The sequence below is a fragment of the Salarias fasciatus genome, chromosome 3 (genome assembly GCF_902148845.1).
Source record: "Salarias fasciatus chromosome 3, fSalaFa1.1, whole genome shotgun sequence".
Taxonomy (NCBI): Eukaryota; Metazoa; Chordata; class Actinopteri; order Blenniiformes; family Blenniidae; genus Salarias; species Salarias fasciatus.
In genome coordinates, this window is record NC_043747.1 from 8,098,388 (window position 1) to 8,109,534 (window position 11,147).

The 11,147-nt window shown below is 49.1% G+C and overlaps 1 protein-coding gene across 1 annotated transcript in view; it reads left to right on the top strand.

Moving 5' to 3' along the window:
* Positions 1-11,102, top strand: part of rgs12a (regulator of G protein signaling 12a) — a 32,857-nt gene extending 21,755 nt beyond the window's left edge. Inside the window, 11 exon segments of the mRNA XM_030086836.1 lie at positions 214-396; positions 480-630; positions 1,655-1,752; positions 1,914-2,105; positions 3,034-3,107; positions 3,195-3,321; positions 3,686-3,782; positions 3,886-3,944; positions 4,529-4,640; positions 4,801-5,361; positions 10,294-11,102. Of these exon segments, the coding sequence (XP_029942696.1) occupies positions 214-396; positions 480-630; positions 1,655-1,752; positions 1,914-2,105; positions 3,034-3,107; positions 3,195-3,321; positions 3,686-3,782; positions 3,886-3,944; positions 4,529-4,640; positions 4,801-5,361; positions 10,294-10,514 (1,875 nt within the window). The 3' untranslated portion in view covers positions 10,515-11,102.
* The last annotated feature ends 45 nt before the right edge of the window (positions 11,103-11,147 follow it).

An 11,147-nucleotide genomic window follows, 5' to 3' on the forward strand; every position in this document is an offset into this window, starting at 1 on the left:
AGACGTGCTGTCACAGATCTGTATATTTTCCCGTCTCGCTCATGAGCGTGATTAAACGTTAGCTGCAGGGTCTCCTGTCATAACGCTAGCCGTAACTACATGCTAACACCCGCAGCGGTTTGCCTCTTCTGCCCACTTCAACAAACCGTCTGCTCCTCCGTCTTACCTTTCTTTTTCCCCCACCTTCTCCTCCTGCTTTCGCCACGTCTGCAGATCTTCAACCTGATGAAGTTCGACAGCTACTCGCGCTTCCTCAAGTCCTCCCTTTACCAGGAGTGCATGCGGGCGGAGGTGGACGGCCAGCCGCTGCCGGACCCCTACCAGATCCCCTGCAGCCCGGCGCCGTCCAAACACAGCGCCAGCTCCGACCGCTCCACCCTGTCCACGCCCAAAAAGGTACGACTGCCGCGGCGCGCTCTGAGTTAGGACCGGATTCGCCTTTCGCAGGGGTTACAGGGAATCTGTCTTCCGACTCGCAGGACGTCAGGAAGCAGAGATCGGGCCGGTCGCTGAACGAGGACCACAGAGACGAGAGTGCCGACAAGAAGCGGGGAATCTTCTTCTCCTGGTCCCGGAACAGGAGCTTCGGAAAGGGTCCCAAGAAGAAGGAGATCGGAGACATCAACCTGGGTGAGCAGACGGATGAAAAACCCTTTGACTTATGGCTGCTGGATCAAGACTTATTGTCCTCGGAACCGCTAAAAATCAAAAGTTTTGGAGAACGTCTCCCATAGTGTAACTTTTGGAAAAGGAGGAAAAGCTGCTGTGTGCTTCCAGACCTCCCAGTCCATCTTCCCCTGGAATTGAATAGTTTTATTATTGAGAATCACCCAAAATACCTGTCCAGCGTCATGGTCCACCTATGAATGTTGAGAGTATTGTCATCTGAGTGGCTGTGTGCCTTCACTGCAAAAAAAACCAACAGCACACACTAGTGGCCCCAAGTGAAAACTACACCTTCAGCATTTCTGCCATTTCCATGTAAACAGAACATGAAACTTCTCTGAAACAAAAACTCTTAAAACGATTCAGTTTTACTTGGAGCTCCATGCAGGAGGAGGCATGAAGCAACGGTTCACACACACACACACACACACACACACACACACACACACACACACACACACACACACACACACACACACACACACACGAAATGTACTTATTGAAAACCCTCATTTGGACGTTTTCAGGATTTCTTCTGTAGAGTTTTTTAAGGCAAAACGTCAAAACAATGATTTAATGTTTGGATTACTTCGATATCATGGCTGCAGCTTCACGGCTTCATTTCTCTTGACGTATTAATCTAAGTCCTCATGAGTTTTCCTCGACATTTGTTTGTAAACATTCCTCAAAAGCTGATCTAAGTTAAGCTGTCCAGCTAAATGTGTTTTCTGGCACGGCATGTTAGTAACGAATCGCACCCAAATATTGCTGTTGTTGCACTTAAAATTTTTATCGCACAGCCTCTGTTTATTCACATGTCGCGTTCGGTGCCGTGCACCTCGCCGCATGCCAAGATCTGCAAACGCACAACATTATCATTAGTCATGCTATAGCTCCACACTCTCCGGGCGTTGCATATTGTACGTGTCAGTGGAAATGAGCGGAGTGTGAACGCCTCTTCGCCGTCCTCTGCCTCGTTCCGCCGCAGACTACTGGGGGAGCAACGGCCGGAGGGAGTCCCAGGGCTCGCTGTCGTCCGGCACCAGCCTGGAGATGGCCACTTCCTGCCCGGCCGGCAAACTCGAGGTAAGGATTCCTCTGGACCGGTCGCCATGGCAACACAGAGCCATCACAACACGGCCCCGGCGTTCTCTACCAGCCCACTCATGTTTTGTATCGCATCAACGCAAACGACAGCTAAATTAACCACTCCGATCCCCCCGGTGTTAATCCCCCCCCCCCCCCAGGCGGACAACCGGCACTCGGTGGGAGTGTGGGAGCGATCGGCCAAGCAGTGCAGCGTGCTGCTGCCCGGCGGCGCCGCCTCCTCCATCACGCTGCGGCCCGGCGCCTCCATCAGGGAGGTGCTGCAGGACCTCTGTCAGAACATCGGCGTCAACATCGCGGCCGTCGACCTCTTCCTGGTGGGAGGAGAGAAGGTGAGCGAAGGCCGAGAAGCGCCGGCAGCGTCGACGGCGATCATCTCAGAAAACGCAGATGGAAATCAGTCTTAATGGATGCAGCCCGCCGTTAAACTGGCCTGAGAGTTTGGAAATACCAGAGTCCTTTTATGACCTTCAGCCTTCAACAGGCTCTTTAAAAAAAAAACACTTTTACAAATTATTACTATTAAAAAAAAAACAAGTGTTTTTTTTTTTCTGATTCACAGTCTGAATTGGATTTTTTTCATATAAAAAATAAATTTCTGAAATAATTTCTGTAACGCATAAAGTTCTAAAAGTACATATAAAGTAGGGCTGTCAGAGTTAATCGCATTAATCGTGATTAATTAATGTAGGGATGACTAAACATTCATTTTTTTAGTTGTGATTAATCACATCATTCAGCTTAGGGCTTTTTTTTCAATGTGAAAACTGTATTTTTAACAGACGCTATATCAAGTTGGTCTAAATGGTGCTTTATTTTGAAAGAAAATCCAACCAGGTCAAAGGGGAATTTCTTTCTGTATTTGATTCCCGATCAAGACGCTCTGGTCAGAAGTCAGCCGCTGCAGGAAGTCGTCTTGCTGAAACCTCAACAAAAACGTCAAATTCAACTTTATGCTTCACTTTATGGACTGAAACCTGCCTTCAAATGCAAAACAACACCATTTAAAATGTGATTAATTGTGATTAACTATGGAAATACAGCGATAAATTGTGATAAAAAAAAAATTAATCTTGTGACAGCCCTAATATAAAGACGGAAACATTCATAAATTCTATGTAGAGGGTATGTTTACATTGCAGTTTGTACTTTTAGCCTTGTTTTTCTGCGTCATGCTTTTCCTGTAAGCCTGGAAAAAAAATCGATTTTACAACCAGCAAATCTCCTTGTTGACGTCTTCTTGCCGTTTCCCCCCTCCAGCCGCTGGTGCTGGACCAGGACTGCCTGACCCTCAGCTCCAGAGACCTGAGGCTGGAGAAGCGAACCCTGTTCCGGTACGAGCCGAAGTCCCTCTAAACTTGTCTGCTTTCCGCCGCCGCCGCCGCTCTCTCACGCCCGTGTTTCCCTGCGTCTGCCGTCAGGCTGGACCTGGTGCCCATCAACCGCTCCGTGGGGCTGAAGGCCAAGCCCACCAAGCCGGTCACGGAGGTCCTGCGCCCCGTGGTGGCTAAATACGGCCTGCACCTCGGCGAGCTCGTGGCGAAAATAGTAAGTCCCTCATGTTTCTGCTTCGTCTTTGAAGCTGGCGTGCGTGGACGCGTGCAGTGTGCGACATTGCCACAGGGTGGAGTATCGTGGTCAGGGGGGAGGGAAAACCACCGCATCCCTTTTCCGTCCCTGCGCGGCGGTCAGCGCCGTGACTCAGCCCGGCCTTTAATTACGAATGACGACGCTCCTCAAACACGCCGGCTCCCCACCCCTCCCCTGAACCCCCGTCACATTGATTTCAGCGCCGCGGTTTCTTTGAAAACTTCCAACTTTACCAGATAACATACAAGGCCAGGCTCCAATCCGGCCTGGAAAATCTCTGATCTTCATCACTTCCACTTCCCCTGTGTCGTCTTCCTTCCAGAGCGGGGAGGCGGAGCCTCTGGACCTCGGCGCCCCCATCTCCAGTCTGGACGGCCTGCGGGTCGTGCTGGAGCGAGCGGATCCGTCCTCAGGGAAAGGTAGGAGCGATTCGCCACATTTCACCTTAGAACTCAAGAGAAAACCTAATATTCCTCTTCGGAACGCTTCGTTCTGACCGTTTTGTTTCTCCCTGTCAAACAGACAAATCCAAGTCTTCCTCCTTGAAGGGCCATCCTCCCACCAGGAGCTTCTCTGCTACAGTAAGTGCAGCTGAGGTTTCTTGTCCTTTACTGGGTGCTTGGCGGTCCAGAGGTGGTGATTTTTACCTTCTGTTTCCTGCACGGCTTCTGCCAACGTCCTGTATCTTTCAGCAGAGTGCTGCAAGAGTTAGAGATTAAAAAAAATGCTTCAATGCTTCAAATAAAAGCTGGGTTCTTGTGATACCTGGTTTTTTAATCACATGTTTGCAAAAAAAAAAACAAAAGTCCCTCGTCCTTGCAGCGCTCTGATCGCTCCACTCATCCTGATACCGAGGCGGCGTCTCGCCGCCACTCGGCGTGTGTTTTCTTCTTCTCCTCCTCCTCTAACGCCGCCGCCGGCTGACTCGCTCGCTCGCTCGTGTTTTCAGTCCCGAGTTCCGCCGCTTCGTACACAGGCAGACCGTATTTTAGTCCCGACGCCGTCGAGGTCGGCGAAGACGCACGGCGGACAGATGGAAACATGGAGATCTCAGTCGATGTGGCTCAGCGGGGCGCTCTGGCAGGCCCTGCTCAGCCTCCCCCTCCCCCCCCTCCCCCGCCCCTCCATCCCCTAACAGAGTGCATTGTTATTGTTGCATCTGCAGGGAGATGAGAGGTCAGCACCAAAGGACTTTTCTGTGAGAGCGAGCGGACCGGACTCGGCGCTCCCAGGGGAAAAGCCAAAACAGAAAAAGATTAATATAGATGAAGCGGAAGGTAAAGCCCCCCTTCTCTCTCTCTCTCTCTCTGTCTTAACTTGTGGTGGATTCGTAGCTTTGCTTGGCGTCAGGACTAACTCTGGCAGCGGTGGAGGGCGTTCTCCGTCAGGTGCGATGTCCCGCCGATGTCCCACGCCGGTCCGCTTCCTGTCTTGCAGAATTCTTCGAGCTGCTGAGCCGGGCGCAGAGCACCCGGGCCAACGACCAGCGCGGCCTCCTGAGCAAGGAAGACCTGGTGCTGCCCGACTTCCTGCGCCTGGCGGCGCCCGCCGCCGCCCCCTCCCGCTCCGTCTCCTCCGACCTGGCCTGCTCCACCCCGGGCCGGGAGAACGGCGCCCCCCCGCACCGGGGCGGGCTGCTCGGCTCCGGCCTGCGCTCCGAGAGCCTGGACTCGTCCCTGGGCTCCGGCGCCGCCGGGCCGCCGGGGCCCCGGCGCTGCCTGCTGCCCCCGCCCCGCCACCCCACCTTCGGCACCCACCTGTCGCCCATCTCCCGGCCCGCGGACGGCCGGCCGGGCCTGCTGCGCACCGTGGAGGAGGACGCGCACGGCGACCTGACGCTGGTGGGCGAGGGCGACATCAGCAGCCCCAACAGCACCCTGCTGCCGCCGTCGCCGCCGTCGTCGTCGTCGGCGCCGTCGTTCGGGAGCAGCCTGCCGGAAGCCAACTTCACCCCGCCGCCGCCCTGCGCCCCGCCCGACGAAGAAAAACCCTCTGCAGGTATTTCTAGAGCGTAACAGCCCACTGCTCCACATGCGTGTGTGTATGTGTGTGTGTGTGTGTGTGTGTGTGTGTGTGTGTGTGTGTGTGTGTGAACCCTGTGGTCCGGACCACTTCTCATGAAAACTCTGAAGCACTTTATTGAGGGATGGATGCCGGCTCTCGCCCCAACCGGGACTGAAACGGACTGTAAATACACTGTGTGTGTGTGTGTGTGTGTGTGTGTGTGTGTGTGTTTGGTCGGGTGCGGCGGCGCCCCACACACACACACAGGCGAGCTGTTTAATATCTACTCCTGCGTTGTTGTTGTTGTTGTTACTGGTGCATGATCTTATGAGTATTGATGACTTTCTGCATCGCTGGGTCGATACCGTCACGCCTTTTTTTTGATACCGCGTGTAAACAACAACAAATCGACAGTCGGATGTACGACATCTGGTGGAAATAAAATATTCGACTAAAATGTCTTTTTTTTTTTTACGGTGGTATCAAAGAAGGCGTCGCCGTGTCGCTTCTTTCTTCGGTTATCATGTAGAAGTTCTGGTATTGTGATAACCCTCGTGCATAATTCAGTCTAATGAGCTGCAGTCGTGTTCGGAACGTCTGAAAGCGAGGGGGGGTTTTTGGCGTCTCGGACCCGAAAAGAGAATGATGATCAGTCCTCTCTCCATCCCACTGCGTTCAGTCCAGAGCAGTTCAACAATGTCAGCGTCAAAAAGCTACTTTTCTTTTTCTTACAAAATTCCCTAAAACTGTGGTGAGCGTGGCGGAGCGGCGCTGCGGCGGTGACATTGTTGAAGTGCCTGTCTGTAGATAACCACTGCCAATGAACTCTGTACCTGTGATTGAATAGATCTAATAAATGTTAGAACTGGAAATCACTCTTGTCTGTCTTTTTAAAGCATTTGTGAGATCCGTTTTTTTTCCTCTCCGCCGCCGCCGCCTCCTCATCCCTTCTCCCGTTTCTCCCTTCGCTCTGCCGCATGGTGTCTTCTGCAGCTTCCTCATCTCCCCCTCGCTGTGTGTGTGTGTGTGTGTGTGTGTGTGTGTACTGGTGTTCCTGAGTTGTTCATTATCTCTTTGTGGGTCCATCGCTGTGTTGTGTGTAGCTTTTGGTTCACGGTGAATCCTTTTGCGGGTCTTTTTGTTTGCTGAGTTGTTGGCTCATGGTGCTTGGGGCTGATTTGTGTGTTTTCCCGTCGTTTGTGTGTGTGTGTGTGTTTGTGTGTGTGTGTGTTGTGTGTGTGGGATGGTGTTGGTTGGTGATGGTTGACAGTCTCCAATTAAAGCCAGCAAACCTTCTCAAGTCTCTCACTCCGGAGCGTGAACGTGACCTCTGACACACACACACACACACACACACGCACACACACACACACACACACACACACACACACACACAGAGAGCTCCTTCCTCCGGTTGCTAAGTGCGTCGGGCTGATTCTTCCCACCACCGGGCGCCATGGTAACCTCCTCCACCAGTTGACGGAGCTACAGATAGAAACTGTCACTACTGCCTTGCCCCCCCCCCCGTCTCTCCCGCTCGCTGAAATAGAAGCACGGTGTGTGATTCAGCGCCGGCTCCGTATTTTTAACGGCGTTTGCCACCTTTGCTGCAGCACGCCTCCACGGCCCGCTTTTAGACTCTGGAAAAGTTTAGGAGAGGAGCGCTACAAACCGTTGTTCCAGCAGGATTTACGATGAGAAAATATCTTTTTATACACATCATTCGGCTTTATCCCTTTTTCTTTATAAGCAACGCAGATTAAACTCATCTAAGAATTCAGATTTTCAAACTATAATGTCATCTAAATGCAGATTCGGACTCCAGGTCTCCAGCGTGGCGGTGTTGGGCCCTCAGTGTCCACTAGGGGGCGACATCACACTGTGTACACTAGCTGCCAGCGCAGGTTGAAGGATTTGCAGGAGCACTGAGCCTGCAGTGACTGGTAGCTGATAGTGAGCTCGGCCCATTTGCTTCAGTCTGAGATGAAAGGATTCTTCGGCGTGTTCGTTTATCTGGGAGTAAACCTTCGTAACGGCTCGTTTTCAGCACCGGAGGAACCATGTGGCTCTCGGTTTATCCTCCAGGCCCGGCTCACCGTCCGCCGCTGACCCCGAGTCAGGCCGTGTCCAGGCCCGAAGACGGATTAAGCAAAATGTAAAAATGTCAGCGTCAAGTTCAAACTCTGCATCTCAAAGTCATTCAGTCTACAAAGTAATAAAGGAGAACAGAAAATAAACGACGATCGTACATGAAATAGTCTCCTTTTAACTGATTGTTTGTTTTTCCTGCTCAGAGTATCTAGAATCTCAGATTTTGTTGTTTTTTTAACATAGAAACCATAATGAATTGAACTGTTGTGTCATGTTATCAGCACAATTTATAATTAAAGTGAATTAAAGGGATTCATGCAGGTAAATTCCAGGTGTGAGTGAAGATCAGGGCAGATCAGGGACACTTTTCAAACACAGCATTCCTTCCTGAGCACAGTTAACAGTTAACCGCTGGTCGCTCATTAAATCGTAGAATGATTCATCTGCACTGTAAAAAATGATCTGGGGTTGAAGCCACTTCAACTGTTAGGATAAACTAACTCAAGTCTTACAACATTTAAAAAATACTTAAGGCAAACTTTTAGTGTTTTCACATTTTCTTATGTGTGTTTGTAGTTATTTTGCTGAACCTCAGAATTTGGTCGGTGAAACTTCAGTTATATTTATCTCTAAAAACACGCTGATGGTGTCACACATGAACACACCAATCTGTGCATTTTATCTTGTTATTGGCCTTAAAGTGTGTATTTTTTACTGTTGTGTTACTCTGATGCATCTATCTTGTTCACCCAACCAGCTACAGCAGGGGTGTCCAACATATGGCCTGTGGGCTACAAGTGGCCCGCAAGAGGCACCAATCTGGCTCATCAAATCATCAAGAACATTTCAAACATTTCAAAGAAAACATTGATTATTTTAAGAAATCCTGAAAGAGCAGCAAAGACGACAACACAGAGACCTGAGCAGATAGTCTGAACTCCACGATGAGAAGAAGTTTCCATTAAAATTGCCTTTATGTTGAAATTTCAGTCATTTTTTTGGGAGTACTTGTGAAAATAGAGACATCTTCATCAACTCTTTAAAGTTTCAGACTGAAGGGTTTCTGATGGCCCCCGCTGTCTTAAAGGTCCGGCCCACTCAATAGGAGAGTGTTGTTAATTTGGCAGAACCGTCTCACTGCAGCGTCAGCAAAGCTTCACACACTCTGGAAAACCCCCGTGACAGATTTCTGCTGAAGTATCATGAGCTACGTCCCGTCCTATACCTCGATTCCTCCTTTCCTAAGCCTTCTCCTTGCGTGTTTCATAAATATACCATCTGACGTTGACACGGACGCCGTCCCGTCCTGACCTGTCTCGGTACTTTTCCGTGACCTGGGATGTGAATCCAGGAAGTTCAGGAGGAAGTCACTGGACCACATCTGTCCACGTTACACAACTACACAACTGTCAAATGAGGCAAACTTGTTTAAATGGAAGGTTTCTTAAAGGTCTTTGTGTGTAACCATGACAGTGTAAAAGGAGATTTGAATTAAACACGTTAAATTCAGCTTGAACTGATTTATAAAAACTCCAGGCAGCGTTTTCTTGTATGGCTTCATTGTTAAATCATAACTCGACAACATTTTGCAAATTTCTCACTTTGATAAATCCTGACACTTTCTTAATGAGGTGGCATCATTAAAATCTCACTCAGAATAAGAGTGTTAAAGGATGGAATCTACAGTTGTGACTATTTTTTTCCAGGCTTCTGGATTTTTAATTAGAGCGTTTCTCTCTCCCTGTTTTGGTTTTCGGGCCGTGTGTTCAAACCGTGCTGCCTCTTCCCGTCATGTGTGGCTCGGATAAATTGGAGCTGAACGCTGCTGGGTTTTTTTTTTTTTTTTTTGCACTAATGGCTTCATTTGTGAAATCCTGCTCGAAAGTCAAACGACTCCGGGATCCTGACCGCACAGCGCGCTTCGTTTATCCGGCTGTAATTATTCCACTGGAAGCAGCTGTCACTCACATTAGCAGTGAATTAAATTCATTAAACCAAGTTTAACTGTCGACAAGAATAACTCAATAACCATCACTATCAGGATTTGTTTAATCAGTTGATCATTTTGTTAAATGATCCAATTCTTTTTTATTAAATCATAATTTTGCTTTTTGTGAGGAAAAGAAATATATTAATTGACAAAAGTGCAGATTCAATACAACATTTGAATACTGCTATGTACAAAAAGAAACTAAATCCTTGTTGAAATAACTTTTTTTGAATGTGTGTAGATACATGCTCGTGATTCAGTGCAGCCGCCATCTTGGATGGGTCTTCACCTTCAGTACTTTCACTTCCATTGTGCTTGGAGGCCTGAAATGCTACATTTTTAATCTACTGAAACAGCCTCGATTCAAACTACATGTTTGTAAGACATAAAGTGCAAACAAAGAGACTGAATTCAACGAGTTCTGATTATTCATTCGAATCAATCCTCGTCCTTCGATGAAACAGGTCCTCATTCAAGATGGCGGCGACATTGGTACATCAGCGACAGGACTTCAGGGAAAGAGTATACTTCAGTCAGTGGTGCATTTCCCCATTGCGGGCCTAAAAACCAAACACAGCACGACTCCTGCTACGTATATTGAACCCTGATCGATTTTCTTGAATCGTTGCCGTAGCGATAAAGAGAACGACCAGGAACGGCAGAAACCAGGCGAAGAGCGTTCGGTTTACCACCATCCAGCTACTAGCAGGAAATTCTGGCTTCGGTTTCGGGACGTTGTTGTGTTTCACATTGTCGAGACTGTGTGTGTGTGTGTGTGTGTGTGTGTGTGTTGCTGTGTGAATGAATTGATGCTTCTGCTCATTCTAAATCTCTGTCTTTTTCAGATCCGCCTGCCGACGCCGCCCGGCCGGCCCAGGACGTGATGGACGTGGAGGGGGTGCACCTGGAGGAGGGGAACCCCGACCCGGAGCTCAGCCTGAGCTTCCAGGGCTACGTGGCCGAGCTGCGGCACTGCCAGAGCAGGATGAGGGCCGGCCAGAACGGCCGCAGCGCCCCGGAGGACCAGGGCTGCCAGGCGGACCTCTACAAGGCCACGATTGTCTAAAGGGGTCCCCCCTGTTCCCCCCCCCCCCACTGCTGCACTTTGGAAGCCTGAGGCACTGCCGTCTGAGAGCTGCATGCACCAGCTGTCTGTTTCCTCCACATTCCGCTCATCGATATTGTATATTTGGTTGAGTTTTAGTATCGGTTGTAATTTTGAGACGGTGATGTTTTCTTGTCTTTTGGTATAGTTTGATAAATATGTGTTAAAAAAAGTTCTATTTTGAACCACAAGGAGGAAAAAAATCGGATTTAAGACTCAAATGCTATTTAAAGGGAATAAGCCAACAAACTGGCTGGAAACCATGAGCGATTTCCGAAGCTTTTAAATGATTATGATGAAGTTTTAATGTGTAAAAAATGACTCAGGGTTAAAAAAAAGAAAGACAAACCAGTTGTGTGTCGCGGCCCTATTAGGAAACAGTAGCTGCCGTTGTTGGACTTTTATTTTCAAACAGGAAGAAAACCACACTTCTCTTGGATATTTGACTGTTTTGATTGTTTTGCAGTTGCGACCCGACGGTACCGTTTTACCTGTACTTCCTGCTTCTGTGGTCTGAGGTTGTCCAAATTGATGAATTATTAAAAAGATAAAAGCTTTGAATGGTTGAAATTCCAGCTGAAGGACACTCTTGAC